This window comes from Pan troglodytes, chromosome 3 (assembly GCF_028858775.2).
Source record: "Pan troglodytes isolate AG18354 chromosome 3, NHGRI_mPanTro3-v2.0_pri, whole genome shotgun sequence".
NCBI lineage: Eukaryota > Metazoa > Chordata > Mammalia > Primates > Hominidae > Pan > Pan troglodytes.
The window spans coordinates 141,980,438-141,997,639 of NC_072401.2; the positions used below are offsets into that span (position 1 = coordinate 141,980,438).

Sequence of the window (17,202 nt, forward strand, 5' to 3'; positions counted from 1 at the left end):
GTGTCGCAATTCCTCAGGGATCTAGAACTAGAAATACCATTTGACCCAGCCATCCCATTACTGGGTATATACCCAAAGGATTATAAATCATGCTGCTATAAAGACACATGCACACATATGTTTATTGCGGCATTATTCACAATGGCAAAGACTTGGAACCAACCCAAATGTCCAATAATGATAGACTAGATTAAGAAAATGTGGCACTGTAGCCTTGTAGTATAGTTTGAAGTCAGGTAGTGTGATGCCTCCAGCTTTGTTCTTTTGGCTTAGGATTGACTTGGTGATGCGGGCTCTTTTTTGGTTCCATATGAACTTTAAAGTAGTTTTTTCCAATTCTGTGAAGAAAGTCATTGGTAGCTTGATGGGGATGGCATTGAATCTGTAAATTACCTTGGGCAGTATGGCCATTTTCACGATATCGATTCTTCCTACCCATGAGCATGGAATGTTCTTCCATTTGTTTGTATCCTCTTTTATTTCCTTGAGCAGTGGTTTGTAGTTCTCCTTGAAGAGGTCCTTCACATCCCTTGTAAGTTGGATTCCTAGGTATTTTATTCTCTTTGAAGCAATTGTGAATGGGAGTTCACTCATGATTTGGCTCTCTGTTTGTCTGTTGTTGGTGTATAAGAATGCTTGTAACCAAAACAGCATGGTACTGGTACCAAAACAGAGATATAGATCAATGGAACAGAACAGAGCCCTCAGAAATAACGCCACATATCTACAACTATCTGATCTTTGACAAACCTGAGAAAAACAAGCAATGGGGAAAGGATTCCCTATTTAATAAATGGTGCTGGGAAAACTGGCTAGCCATATGTAGAAAGCCGAAACTGGATCCCTTCCTTACACCTTATAAAAAATCAAGTCAAGATGGATTAAAGACTTAAACGTTAGACCGAAAACCATAAAAATCCTAGAAGAAAACCTAGGCATTACCATTCAGGACATAGGCATGGGGAAGGACTTCATGTCTAAAACACCAAAAGCAATGGCAACAAAAGCCAAAATGGACAAATGGGATCTAATTAAACTAAAGAGCTTCTGCACAGCAAAAGAAACTACCATCAGAGTGAACAGGCAACCTACAAAATGGGAGAAAATTTTCGCAACCTACTCATCTGACAAAGGGCTAATATCCAGAATCTACAATGAACTCAAACAAATTTACAAGAAAAACACAAACAACCCCATCAAAAAGTGGGCGAAGGACATGAACAGACACTTCTCAAAAGAAGACATTTATGCAGCCAAAAAACACATGAAAAAATGCTCACCATCACTGGCCATCAGAGAAATGCAAATCAAAACCACAATGAGATACCATCTCACACCAATTAGAATGGCAATCATTAAAAAGTCAGGAAACAACAGGTGCTGGAGAGGATGTGGAGAAATAGGAACACTTTTACACTGTTGATGGGACTGTAAACTAGTTCAACCATTGTGGAGGTCAGTGTGGCGATTCCTCAGGGATCTAGAACTAGAAATACCATTTGACCCAGCCATCCCATTACTGGGTATATATCCAAAGGACAATAAATCATGCTGCTATAAAGACACATGCACACGTATGTTTATTGCGGCATTATTCACAATAGCAAAGACTTGGAACCAACCCAAATGTCCAACAATGATAGACTGGATTAAGAAAATGTGGCACATATACACCATGGAATACTATGCAGCCATAAAAAATCATGAGTTCATGTCCTTTGTAGGGACATGGATGAAGCTGGAAGCCATCATTCTCAGCAAACTATCGCAAGGACAAAAAACCAAACACCGCATGTTCTCACTCATAGGTGGGAATTGAACAATGAGAACACATGGACACAGGAAGGGGAACATCACACACCGGGGACAGGAAGGGGGAGGGGGGAGGGATAGCATTAGGAGATACACCTAATGCTAAATGACATGTTAATGGGTGCAGCACACCAACATGGCACATGTATGCATATGTAACAAACCTGCACGTTGTGCACATGTACCCTAAAACTTAAAGTATAATAAAAAAAAAGTCATACCAAAGAACTCTTTCCATTAAGCAGTTTCTAAAATCAACAGTTCCATGGCTGTTTAGTCTGAGAATCCAAGAAAGCAGAGATTCCTCAGTACTACTAAAAAATATAACCAAATTTCCTTCCTCTATTGCCTTTGGTTTGTATGTAGGTGTATCTGATAAGGCCACGTAGATGCACACAGGTTGAGGGACCTAGGGACCTAGATGGAGAAGGTCCCACTTTCTCCATGAAACCAGAATCTTAATCTTAGGATATAATTAACCTTTAGCTAGCCACAAGAAAGAAGAAAACCAAAGAGAATAAGAAATAGAGATGGACAATCTTTCCTGAGAAACAGGATTTGTTTAATGTATCTGCCAGTTACATGCAAGTGAATTAGTGGAAAAGGGAAGAGGCAAAAGGTATGCATAAGAAGTTTTAATGTACAGTGACCCTGCTTATAATAAATGCAGCTTAATCAATGTCTCTGGTTCTGACAAAACATATCAGCATTCTCTTCTCTTGGGGAAAGACATAAATGGAAGTGGGCAAACAGGCAGCAGGGAAACAAGGAGGAGAGAGTTCCTCTACTGCACTGCCTACACTTAGTATAGCACTTTGAAAAGGCAAAAGGATTACATATAGAATTATCTCACCTTCTACTATGTAAAAGTTTGTGTAATAATGGAGATCCTCCTGAAATAGAAGTTAGTTTACAGGTCAATTTGCCAAATCGGCTGTGCACTTTGCCTTTCTAAATCTTTTAATCTATAATTTTAAAAATTACATTAGATGATAGTTATAAGTTCTCTTTAAGATTTAAGATTCTGTGATTTTACTATTGTAGTGTCTATCCAGACTTCATTACCAAGTTCATTGTTGGTACGGGACAGGGATGACGGCTTATGCACCCTGCACATGGCTAGTGTTCTACAATTAGTCCATTTTTTAAATGCTGGTTGAGATGTGGGAAAGTATGTATCACTTGCTTCAATTCAAGGAGTTGGAAGGAATATACATATATACACTTGCATATAATATTTTTGGAATTAGAAACAAGAAAGTAATACTGGTTGCTTCTGAGCAAGGTGACGGAGGTATCAGGAGTTTTGGGTGGATGGGGGAATTTGTTTTCAGTATCAGTTGTCCTTTGTATTTATATTCTACTGTCCCCCTTGCTCTTTCTCCTCCAGCCACCCTGGCCTTCTTGCTCTTCCTCCAACATTTCAAAAACCCTCCCAATTCAAGGTTTTGCACTTGTCATTCTGGTGCCTGGATCACTCTCCCTCCAGATACTCCCACAGTAAACTCCCTTACTTCGTTCAATGAGGCCAAAATGCCACGTTAATAATGAGACTTCCTTGACCACACTGTATGCAATGACTTCCCCCACAGACTCCCCATTACCCCTTAGCTAACAACCCCTACACCCTTAACATTTAGTAGCATCTGACATATTAAATATTTAGCTGTTTGTTTCGTGTTTGACTGCCTTTTGGAACACTGCCTGTGCTAACAATCAACAAATACTTGTTGAATTAAGAAACTTACTGCTTGAGGTTTTTAAAAAGTAATCACGAAATTACTTTTTCAACAAAAACAACCAGTTAGGGAATAAACATTTGATAAATTAACTTTTAGACCTATAGTATTATAGGATAAAGTCCAAACTTCGTTTCTCAACACATGGACTTTCCTCATCTGCCACGTATTGGCCACAGTCAAGTAGCCGGTTCCCTTTTCTCGTGCATAAAGTGGAGTTATTCATAATTACTTCACAGAATTAAGATTCAATGCAGATGAAAGCGCTTTTGTAACTAAGGCACTATAAGTTACCGTAAGCACAGGGTTTCTTCCGCGCTTGGAGCCTAGGAATAGTACAAGGTGTCAACCCGCGCTAAGGACCTGAGGTTCGAGGAGGGAAAAGTCTCCAGCGCAGCGCTAGGAGGCGCTACTCCGGCGCGGGGCGGGGCTCCTGGCCACCGTTGCCAGGGAAACCGTCTGGGCGTCCCTAGTATCTGAGCCCTCGCGCCTGGGCCACTCAGCTCGACCTCTCTCCAGCGTTAGCAATAGGTGGAGCGCGGGCCAATCGGAAGAGGCCGGAGGGGCGGGGCGGGCAGTGGCCCTGGGAAGGCGGGTCCGCGCCCTCGCTCCCTGACTTCCGGGTCGCGGTGCTTGAAGGGAGTGTTCCGTCGTTTCCGTTGCCGGCTGTTTGCAGTGGGGAAACCGAGGCAGCTCCTGCTCCCCCTAGTTCTTCCGCTCCTGTGAGGTGGCTGCTGTTTCTTTTCCTCTTGCCCCGGCTGCATCGGTGCGGCTGCGCTGAGAGCGCGCGGGCTCGCGAGCCCCGCGGGGTTCTGCGGGAACCCGGGGGCGCCTGGGCCGGCGGGTCTTTGTGCGAGCCCTGCCCTCCCATTCGCGGGCGGCGCGCGAGGGGGGTCGGCGCAGAGACGCCCAGAGCCCTGGGGTGCTCAGGCGCCGCTACGTGTGCATCCCCTCTGCTCGGCAGTTCTGCGCTTTTGTCCTAATGAGCGCGGACTAGATGGCTTGATTTTCAAGATAATGATCAACCCAGCTGTGCTATGCGCTGTTTCTGCACTGACGTGCGGGTACTTCGAACTTCGACAGTCCCTCCTCAGGCCCTAGTCCAGAGATGACGTGTCTGTGGGAATGTTTAAGGCAGGAAGGAGACGAGCAATTTTGTTTTTAAGTATCTCCCTCTCACTAGTATCTCCCTGACTTTTTCATTTAGAAGCTGAAGAATTTTCTTATGGCATAAGATATAGTTGTATCGAGTGTGTACTTAGCAAAACAAAAACTTGTCAGTATTTCTGCCCTTGACCTATTGAATGGAAAATCAAGAATGAGCTAAGGTGTTATATACTCAGTGTTCAACTTGTATACTTAAGTTTGTAGTGTTTTTATTTGCTGGCATCACCTGACTGGGACAGTTGTAACGAATTATCCACATGGGATAAGAAGAGTGTATTCTATAAAAACAACTCTGATGTTTTGGTATATATTTTAATTGTTGATTAGTTGGAGTCCTCTTGATCTTGAACTGTTGAGCCCCAGTTCTCAAAGAATGGGAAGTTAGGAAACTAAGATATGAAATACAATTATTTAGCAAAAAGTGCAAACCATTCTGTTACTCTTTCAAGCCACAGAATAGTTTGAGTACATTGTTTGAATTTTAGTTTTGAAAAAGTGATAAATTGGCCATTTGATCATCATTTAATTAATAGCGGTATATATTACACCTGCTATTGTTTTTAAATGCCTAATTAAACTGTCACAAAACAGACACAATGAAATAATAGATACATAATTTGAGATTTGATCAGTTGTATAAACTAATTTTTTTAATTTTAAAATTCAGTTTAAGGTCATTAAGCTTGTCTTGTATATTTCCCTCCTCCAGGAAAAAAAAATGTTTATTTCTTTGTGGGAGTTCTTCTATGGGCACTTTTTTCGATTTTGGATGAAATGGCTATTACGACAGATGACTGGGAAGTGTGAATTGCAGCGAATATTTGATACCTATGTAGGTGCACAAAGGACACACAGGATAGGTAATGTTATTCAAAAAGAAAAAGTACTAATAAAAGTTTAACTGAGTGTTTTTCTCAGGACTCACAGTGACAGATGTATTTCTTTTGTATCCTGACAAGTCACTTAAACTGAATTTCATAAGCTCTGAAGTCCCGCTTTGACTCCTTCAGCTCTAAAATTGTATGAATTTATAGAAAAAGAAAGTGGTTATTTAATTGCTTATGTGTGGAAAGAATTATCTTCTCTGGCTCCTGAAGTTTATCGGTTATTCCTTAGATTATAGTTGCAACCTATTTTCTGGTGAAAAATTTCTATACTTATATAATCCCTTTGAAATTTTCACTCACATGGTGGGAAGAATGAGTGCCTCAGTCTACATCCATTTTTATACTTAGGATCCTTCATCAGTCTTTTACTTTCTTACTGTTACTTATGAAAGGCCCGTAATTATGTATCCAGTGGTCTCTAGGAAAGATTATTAGACTCATTCTCACTGTCCAATACCATAGCCAATAGCCACATTATATTGAGTATTTGAAATGTGGCTAGTCTAAATTGAGATGTGCTGTAAGTGTAAAATATAAACTGTATTTCAAAGACTTATAAGAAAATGTAAAAAGTCTCAGTAATTGTTTATATTCTTTGTATGTTGAAATGGTAATATTTTGGATATGTTGGGTTAAAAATATATTAAAATGTTATCTGTTTCTTTTTACTTTAATGTGGCTATAGAGAATTTTAAAGTACACAAATGGGTCACATTTTGGCTTGTGTTATATTTCTGTTGAACAGTGTTGCTCTGTTACCTTCTAAAATACATCAGTTTTCAGTGCTTCATTGAAAATTTTACTCTAAAATTTGAACACAGATGAGTAAGAACTGTGGTTTGAAGTCGCTTCTTTTCAGCCAGGGTAAGGAAGAGCAGAGAAGTGCTCTAGCTCATGCTCTCTGTGTTAAACGGAAAATTGTGAATTAGCCAGATTTTTTTTTTGTGTTGATCAAGTGTGCTTCGACTGAGAAATCAACCCCTGTCAGGTTAAGAGAGTGGAGTATTGGCAAATGGAACCTGTATCCAAGACAACATCGGAAGAATGACAGACAGACGCTGCCTCATGGCAGCTGGTTGATTAAGTTTAATTACTTTCCTAGTTTTCTTACAACTTCATGGTTGACTTAAATTATTGCTGCTCTTTTAATTTGCCCTTTTGACTACTCAAAAGAACAAAGTACCTCTTGATAAGAAATCTCTTCAGACAGTATGGGTTGGTGTTTTATAGTGTGGGGGAAGAATATATATAAAGGCATTTGTTTGTGGCAAAAGCATTTTTCCTAAATTTTTCAAATTGCTGAGAAAAGATTATTCGTAAATGTGCCAGAAAATTTTTTAAATAGACCAATAAAAATGTTCTTGTGATTCTTGATATAGAAACCAGGAATGGAGAAGCTATTTGTCTGGTGACAGAAGGGTTGACCAGATAATCTGAAGTCCTTGCCTATTTGTTGTACGATTTGGTTGCTATCACCTCAAATCTAAAGGCTCAGGCTAACAAATGAAAATGCAGTAGAGAGCACTCTCATTGTAGTCTTAAGATGAGTTTCTGGGACCTGAGCTACTGTGACACAATTATGGGTGCATTTGCAGTGGTTAGTAGACACTTTGGGGTCTAAACAGAAACACATGACCCCAGGTAATGAGGTTGGTGTCACCTCTTTGAATAGGTATTTTGTGTTTGGTTGAGTTTTTTGAAATCATATATTTATACTGTAAGATTAAATTTTAAAATGCTTCCTGTTATATAGAAATTATATCTCCTGGAACTATTAGTTTGTTACTGGTTTGATATTTTTACTAGTTGTTTATTATAGGGTAATTGACAAACAGTATTTAAGTGATAACATCTTTTTTTTTTTTTTTGTCATTTCAGAAAATTCCTTGACATACTCCAAGAATAAGGTAGGATAACATAAAGGTGGTAACTCTAGAAAACTTAACGTGGACATATTTTTTCTTAAAAAAATAAAAAGTGCCCTGCTAGAAGAGTGTTTTCTATAGTGAGCACTGAGTGAAATTTTCCCCGTTTAGAGGTAATATTCTGTTTTCAAACATTTCTCTATATATGTGTTTTTCGTGTGTATTTCAAAGAAAATACTTGAATAATTTGTCCTGTTCTGAGGTTTTATTTGTTTATTTTGCTTAAGAGTTGATAGCTTTTAGGAAAGCAGGGCCTTAGGAGGAAAGTCGTCTTTTAGACTGTGTCCTCAGGATAGATTATATGAGAGAAAAGCAACTTAGGATAGAGAAAACCCTGGGTTGTGTACCTTTTGAGCTAAAATAAGTCATAATTCATGCTATGTATTAGTCAGCTTTTGCTGTGTAACAAACTATAATAAAATCTCAGGGGCATAAAACGATAAGTTGTTTCTTGCTCATATGTTTATGGGTCAGCTGGAGAAGCCTTACTTCAAGCTGGGGCCAAGTTCCTGTCTATTCCATTTTTCTCATCTGGGACTCAGGTAGGGGGTTAACAGGTATCTGGTGAATGTTTTCACCATGGATAACTAAAGGCCCAACTACACAAACATATTTTAAGTCTCTTTGTGTCATGTCTGTTAGCAACCTGTTAGTTAAAACAAGTTACATGGCCAAGCCCAAGTCAAGGGGTGGAGAAATATGATATGCCCACCGTAAGGCTATGGTAGGGAGTAGGTTGTATAATTCAATTACAAGGTAATGAAGAATTGGGACCAATAATTCAGTCTACCACATGCTGTTACTTCCCTATTGTAGTTCACAATTTTGTCTACATGTAGATTATTTGGTGTGGCAAGGATAGAATACGGGTCATCTAGACCATTGTTTGAAATCCCATAATAGAACACAACCAGTATTAAACAATAATAGGAATAGAACAGAAAATATTTAGAAACCATTGGTCATAATATGGTTAAATGTATTTTAGGAATTTTTTATACTGTTATAATTATTTTAAATATTTCTGTGTACATCTGTGTGTATTTTGGACATCCACATGAATGTTCTTGATCATGATGTAAAATGTGGCTCAAGGTCAAAAATGTTGATTTGCTACTGTCTAGTAATATGAATCGTGCCAGAAATAAAATAGACCTTCTTGAGAGTTGCAAGCATATCTGTTATGTTCTGAAGAGTAACCTTTAAAATAGGTACTTTAATGATTTAGTTATACTCTTTAAGAATGGTCTATTTAAGAATAACTCATATATATAAGTGAATATTTGGGGGAAGAGTCCAGAGTTACACTCCTTTGTTCAGAATTGTTAGAGAGTGATTAATATATTTTTTAAAATGAGGATGCGGAGGTCCTGAAAGCTAACAAGTTGCTGGTTCTCAAAATTTATTTATACCTTATCTATTTGTATAGTTCTTTTATTTGAAACATAGGATGCAGTTTCCCAAAGTAACAATATTACAAATTTTAGCAGATGCACTTGGGGAGGTGTTATATTTCAGGTCCATTACAAGAGTAGTTCTTAAACTTAGGAAAGAATCAAAATCTTCTGGAGGCCTGTTAAAACACAGATTATTGGGACCCATCCCCGGAATTTCTGGTCTGGTTCTGATTGCATTTCTAACATGTTCCCAGGTGATACTGCTGCAGCCGTTCCTGCTGGTGAGGGCAGTGTCTTGAGGCACTAATAGCATATTAGTATGCTGTCTGGGGACTGTTGTGGATCATAACTGCTTTAACTTTGTTTCGATAGGAAACTGTGTGTGTTTTTCAAACTGACCTTAAACAAGTTGGTTTGGAACTATTTGGGTGCTGAACCCTCTAGAATGAATTGTTCTGTGAAATCTGTTTTCTTTAAGCCTCGACATTGTAAAGAGAGTAAAACCATAGCTGAGCTCTTTATGTTATACCCACAATCCCAGCTTCCAACCAATTTTTTCAGTAGTGTGTTCCTCCAAATACCTTGACATCTTTCAGCCTGGAAGTTGTCCAACACTGCCATTGCTGTCCACTAAAACTCTTATCTGGTCCCCTTCATTACTCTCTGACTTTATCTACTACTGTTCTTGCCTTGCTCACTGGTCATCACCACTATGCTGCCTGTTATTTTCCAAACACATCAGCATGCTTCTGGTTTATGACCTTTGCACCAGGTCTTCTGTTTAAGTAGAATTATCTTCTCCCGCTTAAAAGCTTAGCTCACTTCCTCATTTTCAGGTTTTTCCTCAGTTACGACATTCTCTATGAGATTTTCCATGACCATTCTCTACCTAAGGGTATACCTTTGTCTCTCTTTATGATCCCCTTTCCTTAATTGTTTCACCATAGCACAGACCATCACTAGCATACTAAATATTTTACTTACTTATTTTTCCATTCCTGAAAAGAAAAAGGCATTGCTTGTTTTTTGTTGTTGTTGTTTTGTTCACTGATGTTTTTCTAGTACCTGAAACAGTGCCTGGAATGTGATAAGGACTCTGAATATTTATTGAGTGAATGAATGAATAAGTGAGAAAAATAAGAGGATAAAGAATAATAAGTAAATGAAAATTACTTTTTTCAGAATAGCGTGTAGTGTTTCTTTTATTTACTAATTTACTGTAGAGGTTCTGGAACTGGGGACTCAGTATCACATCTATCAGTGTAATTGTTATAACTGCATTTGTAACAACAGTTTTGGTCACAGAATTTATTAATGGGATTGTATGTGTGGTAAAATCATGCCAAGCTTAAGTGGAACAATACATAAGATGCTACATTTAAGAACTCCAGTGCCTTGGTCAAATCCATTCAAGGATTTGAATGACTACCACATGTTCAATATTCAACCTGGGTCTTTGGGATATTCAAAAGACATACAAAAGAAGACTGGAATTGAATGTAATTGTAAGTAGAAGTTTAGAGAAGGAAGAGGTAAATGTAGACTAGACTGTTTGGGGATTTTGAAGTAGTGGTTACAAGTTAAAGAAAAATAAAATGTTCATCATTTTTTACCTCTGTTTCTTGCTATTAAAAAGTTCACTTGAAAAGTAAACATTAAAATTGTATTCTTATGAACTTCATTATTCAAAAATAGAAATTGCTATAGTACTTTGGAGGGCATCCTGCAAAGAGAGTGGTCAACAAATGGGTAAATACTGAAATTAAATCACTTACGATTTATTCTTTTAAGGTTTTAAATCTAAGACAAACTTTCCAATAAACAGAGGTAGCCTTATCAATTTAAAAATATAATTTATGTGTGTATTGCACCTAATTTGTATATTCCATTTACTTTGTAGGGTAAATCTATTTCTCATTTTGTGATATTTCGGTTTACCTAATTACATTTTTATTCGATAAAAAAGTCTGGGTTCAAATCCTGATATTATCAATTACCAGTTGTTTGACTTTGTACAAGTTACTTATTTTCTCATTCTAAAAGCTATTCATACCCACATAGTTGTTTTGAAATTAGAGATATTACTATGAAAACAGTCTAAGAGAATGCCCAATACTTAGTAAGTATTCAACAAATAGTGGTTACTAATAATATTAATGATAATATAATTAAGCCAATATATACCATAATCATTTTAGAAATTTGATATTCATGAAAACCTCTTTGGTACTTGAGAGTACTTAGCATTACCAATGATTGCTGTGAATAAAAGTGATTTTAGTCTATTCAGAGTGATTCCCTAAAGCAGTGATCTTGAAGTATGATCATGTTGGATTGTACACTGTTCCACAGTGTGCATTCTTTCTTTGTTAAAAATTGAATCTTATTTGCTTATATTTTAGATTAAGGACTATTTATCAATTAGATATTAAGGGTTAACAAACCGGGATTTATAAATAAAAATTAATGACTTATTAGAATTTGAGGAGTCTAATTCAATATTCTGCTAAGAAGTCTGGCTTCCATGCAATATATGACAATGTAGCAAAGCTCCACTGTACTTATGCATATACAGGCATTTGAATTTCTGAAAGTTAGGGAGGAATACTTTGGCAATCTATTAGTGTTTTTGGTGGCTGTCTTTTTATTGCAGCTGCTGTCTTAGGGTTTAAATAATAATGTAGCTGTTAAATAGTTGAATAATAAATACATTTTATGGCATTAGTTTAGTTTTCTTTTAATGCTATAGTGATGCACATTTGCATTTTTGGGCCTCTACTTTTCCACTACAGCCTATAGTCATTCAAAGTATAATAAGGGGATTCTATGAACAACTTTATGCCAGTAAATTGTTTGATTTTATACAAAATGGACAAAGTCCTTGAAAAACAACTTACCAAACTATCACAAAAAGAGATTAAAAATCTAAATAGTAGTATACTTACAAAAGAAATAGAAACTGTAATTTCAAATTTTTTCACAAATCTCTAATCTTGGCTTCACTAGTGAAGTGTTAAACATTTAAGGGAGAAGAAATAATACCACTATTACATTAACTCCTAGGAAATAGAATAGAAAGAAACACACTTTGTGGGGCCAGTATCATCTTGATACTAAAGCCAGATATAGACAATATAATATATGAAAATTACAGTTCAATGTCCTTCATGAATATAGGTGCAAAAGTCCTTAACAGAATGCTAGCAAATTGATCCCAGTAATACATAAAAAGGATAATATGTCATGTTGAGTTGTTTTTTTTTTTTTTTTTTTTTTTTTTGATACAGAGCCTTGCTCTGTTGACCAGGCTGGTGTGCAGTAGCATGATCTCGGCTCACTGCAACCTCCACCTCCCGGGTTCAAGTAGTTCTCTCACCTCAGTCTTTCGAGTAGCTGGGGTTGCAGGTGCACATCATCATGCCTGGCTAATTTTTGTATTTTTAGTAGAGACAGGGTTTTACCATGTTTCCCAGGCTGGTCTCAAACTCCTGACATCAGGTGATCCACCCATCTCTGCCTCTTGAAGTGCTGGGATTACAGGCATGAGCCATTGCACCTGGCCTGTCATGTTGAGTTTTCAGAATCAATGTATGTAATTTACCACATTAACAGAGTAAATCAGAAAAATATGAACATTTCAGCAGATACTGAAAAACTTTTGACAGAATTCAGTACCAATTCATGATTAAAAAATCTCAACTAGGCATAGAAGGAACTTTCTCAACCTATGAAAGCCTGTGAAAAACCTGCAGCTAACATGATACATAACACTGAATTATTGAATGCTCACCACATTTAACTGGGAACAAGACAAATATATGTACTTTCTCTGCTTTTATTCAGCATCATACTAGAGATCCTAAGTAGTGCAATAAGGCAAGAAGAAGCAATATAAGACATAATGATTGGAAAGAAATAAATTATATTAACAGATGACGTACTTTGTGAATGTAGAAAATCCTAAGAAATCTACAAAAACTACTGGCATTATTAGTAAATGAATTTAATAGTGTTACAGGACATGGTATACTACTGTATGTTAGCAACAAACTTTTGGAAAATAAGAACAATACCACTTACAAAAGCATCCAGAAAACATAAAATATTCAGGGCTAAATTTAATGAAAGATGCATAAGACTTCTGCACTAAAACTCCCAGAGAAGATTGCTGAGAAAGATGAAAATGGAACCATACACTGTATTCATCCATTGGAGGACTCAGAATTAAGATGTTAATTCCCAAATCGATCTATGGATTCAATGCAGTTCCAGTAAAAACCCCTGCAGACTACTTTTGAAGATTCTGACAAGCTCATTCTAAAGTTTGTAAAGAAATGGAAGGAACCTAGAATAGCCCACGTAACCTTCTAAAAGGACCCCTACTACCTGACTTTAAGACTTTCTAGTCAAAAGATGAATATAACAGATGAGAGACCAGAAATTGACCACACCTAATGTGTCATAATTTTTAACAAGAGTATCAGAGCAATTCAATGAGGAGAAGAAAGTCTTTTCAATAAATAGTGCTGGAACAACTGGGTATGTATGGGGGAAAAAAGAAACCTCAACTTCAATCTCTTACCATATATGAAAACTAATTTAATACGGATGTTAGACCTATGTTTAAGCTACAACTTTAAAGTTTCTGAAAGCAAGCATAGGAGAATATCTTCCATCTTGAGTTATGCTGCCACTTAAAAAAATTGAAAAGTTAAACTTCATCAAAATAAAACTGCTTATCAATGATACCTTTAAGGAAAGGAATAGGCAGGCCACAGACTGAGAATGTATTTGCAGCATATATATCTGATAAGGGACTTGTATCTAGTAAATAACTTTTATAACTCAGTAATAAAAAGGCAACAGAATTTTTAATGGCCAAGAGCTTTGAACAGTCACATGACAAAAGTGTATATATACGTGTGTGTGTGTGTGTATGTATACACACTTGGAAAAGTGCTCAGCATTGTTAGTCATCAGGGAAATGCAAATTAAAATCACAATGAGAAGACACTACATACCTAAAAGTTACCTAAATGAAATAGACGAACAACACTACTGTTGGAAACACCAGTTGGAGCAGAAGATGATATTATCACCGTGGAAAATGGTTTTGGCAATTTCATTCAAAGTTAAGCACATACTGCCCTAGTAATTTCACTCTTAGGTGTCTAAGAAATGAAAATATATATTTACCAAAAGTATAATAAAGTATGGTCCCAAACTGGGAACAATGCAAATTTCCAGTACCAGGAGAATGAATAAGCAAATTGAGGTATATTCATGCAATACAACTCAACAATTAAAAGGGACAAATTACAGATATGAGAAAGAATGTGGATATGAGTAAGAATGTGGATGAATCCTAGAAACATTATGTTGAACAAAAGAAGCCAGACACAAAAGAGTACGTACTTTGATTCCATTTATGTGCACACAGCTAAGCTATGGTGGTAGAAATCAGAACAGTGGTTGCTTCTTGAAGGAAGAATTGATTGAAAAGGGGCATAAACGAACTTTCTGGGATGATAGAAATGTTCTGTATCATAGTAGGGGTGTGGATTATCTGGATGTATGTATTTGTCAAAACGGATCAGACAACATCCGTGCCTTTCACTGTATTTAAATTATAAATCAATTTTTAAAAAAGTAATGGAATAGTATATATAGGAAAGAGTATTTGCTTAGAAACTAGATGTGGTTTCTTGTCTTGACTCTGCCCTAAATTTATATATGCCTTGGGCAAGTTCATTCAATCAGTCATTTGTTCATAATGTATTTAACAAAGTTTTGAGCATGTAATCAGTAATGTGCTATCCTAGACGCTCAAGATATAAGAGTAAATAAGAGAGACAAATGCTGGTGGAGAACATAGAGAAAATATGGTGTGGTCAGTGCTCTCTAACTGAAGTATGACTGAAAGGAAGTAGGTAACTCTAGGGCTGGGGACGACTTCACAGAGGAAGTGACATTGAACTGGATTTTTAATGTTTTAGGAGTTTGTAATACATGCAAAAGTATGGCTTTTGCCATGACTACCCATGGCGAAGGTAGTCCTTTTACCAGTGCTGGTATTTAAGCTTCAACACTCTTCCTGTACCCATATTATCTCAGGATTGGACAAGCTAGACTTTGTTGACCATATCAGTATCTTTACTGATTGTTATTAATAGATCTTTGACCATTTTCTTCTCACCTTTTACTTTTCTCTGGGGAAATCTGTTTCTTTCTCTCTCTCTCTCCCTCTCTCTCTCTCTCTCGCCTTGGGGTATATCTAAACTAAGGACTCTATTTTTATTTTTCTTACCAGTTTTGATTTGAAATCTTAGTTTGTGAACTGTTCTTCAGTATGCACAGTAAATTCCTACAGTTTTTCAAATTTGATCTGATTTTGTTTTTGCCAATGCCAGTTTGTTACCAGTGGTGATCTCTGGAGACAAGATTTTGAGATTCAACTCTTTTCTGCATTTGATTTTTTAAACTTATGCATTCAAGATTTTTATTACGTAATTAAAATATCTACTTCATAAACACTATGGTGGCAGCTCATTTGCTAAGAACTCATCAGCTGAGAACCTGTTGACTCAGTTGAGGAAGCCTTCCTCTGGTACATCACGTTGCTGTTCTTTTATTATAAAACTATATATATATATATGAGTTTAGCCCTAGAGAAAGTGTGAAATAAACTGGTTGAAACAAACTGGGTTTATTTTGCATTTTTAATATCTACTTTGTAAGGTTGATTAAATGTCTCACAACTATGTCTTTTTCAGCTACAAAGAATTTTTCTCATTTGGCTTTCTTTTACATAAATAGGTTTTACAGAAGGCGACACATGTTGTTCAGAGTGAAGTGGACAAATGTGTAGATGATATTATGAAGGAAAAGAATATTAACCCTGAGAAGGATGCCAGGTGTGCGTTTTTTACATTATTCTTTTTTATTATGCATTTATAGCCTGTGAGGTATCAAGACCACACACTGTTGTAACACTTTAGAGCTGAAGGGTTTGTGGAGATCATCTGATTCAGCGCTCTCACTTCACAAGAGGAGCAGTTGAGATCCAGAGAGGGCAGTGATAGAATCAGGACTAGAACCTGTATCTCTTGGTTTCCAGTCCAGTACTAATGCCAGTATATCATCTGCCTTCTTCAAGATGTCTTACCATGACTTTCCCAAGGTTAATAACTTTGGCTACTATGTCTTTTGAAATACAGTTCCTATGTCCTCCTCTAGTAAGGTCCTCCCAGGCTCCTCCGTTCTGAGTTAGGTGCATTGCTGTGGCATCTCATAGTGCTATCATACCATTTAACCCATTGTACTGTAGTCATTGATTAACTCTTGTCCTTCCCTCTGTAAATTCTAAGTTCCATAAGAAGAGGACTTATCCCATTTCTGTGTTCCCAGCGCTGGTATGTTGACATAGTATTTCACACTTTTTCCTTCATTCAGCATTTTCTATGTGAATATAGAGGAAGGAACAATTTATTTCAGCTGAGACGAGGAACGGTCTAGGAGGGAACTGTGAGGATAGTTCCACCCAAGAGGTGGTATTTACACTGGACCTTGATGAATGGGTAGGGGAACAGTGCCAACAAGGCACAGAGACATAGAAATATTAATACTTTTGTATCTGGAATGATAGGGAGTTATTTGTAGCTGGATCATTGAATATGAGCAGAGTAGTGGCTGGAGAAATGAGTGAAATGCTAGATTGATACATTGCAGAGTCTTGTATGCCATACTGAAGGATGTAGATGTTGTCCTCTGGTTTTTAAGCAAACAAGCTACATTTTTAGATATGTATTTTAGGAAGATGGAGAGTAGATTTGATAATGTGGGAGGCTGGCAGAAGGAATAAAGAATAGGAAATTTGAGTTATTCAGATAAGATGACAAAGGCATAAATGAAGTAGGAGAAAGAGTGCTATGAGGATTGCTTTGAAGGACATTTCAGAGATAGAAAGGATTAGCGTATGGGGATCTTTTGACACATTGTGATGGAGAGAGGCAGGTCAGAACTTGGAGTGTTGTAGCTTGGGGAACTAACGGGTAGCGATGTCATTAATAGATGTAGACACTAAAGAAAGAGCATGTTTCTTTAGGGAAGAGAAGCAGTTTTATTTAGAGCTGAGATAACCTGTTGTGGAGCTATTTGTTTTATATATACTTGGAAAATTAAGTCTACTGGTGGTATCTGGCAATAAAGATTTAGGAATGTATAGGATTGCCCAGAGAAAACATGAAGAGAAAATCCTTCACAAATCCTTACAGTT

The 17,202-nt window shown here is 37.0% G+C and overlaps 1 protein-coding gene across 3 annotated transcripts in view; it reads left to right on the top strand.

Moving 5' to 3' along the window:
* Positions 1 to 4,106: 4,106 nt before the first annotated feature.
* The window catches only part of ELMOD2 (ELMO domain containing 2), a 29,695-nt gene continuing 16,599 nt past the window's right edge, over positions 4,107 to 17,202 (top strand). Inside the window, exons 1-4 of one of the 3 annotated variants that reach the window (XM_517449.9) lie at positions 4,107 to 4,278; positions 5,428 to 5,578; positions 7,484 to 7,512; positions 15,744 to 15,841. In XM_517449.9, coding sequence (XP_517449.2) covers positions 5,437 to 5,578; positions 7,484 to 7,512; positions 15,744 to 15,841 — 269 coding nt within the window. In that variant the 5' untranslated portion in view covers positions 4,107 to 4,278; positions 5,428 to 5,436. Of the gene's footprint in view, positions 4,616 to 5,427; positions 5,579 to 7,483; positions 7,513 to 15,743; positions 15,842 to 17,202 lie in introns of all 3 variants that reach the window. The other 2 variants (XM_009448324.5, XM_009448325.4) reach the window with 2 other exon arrangements.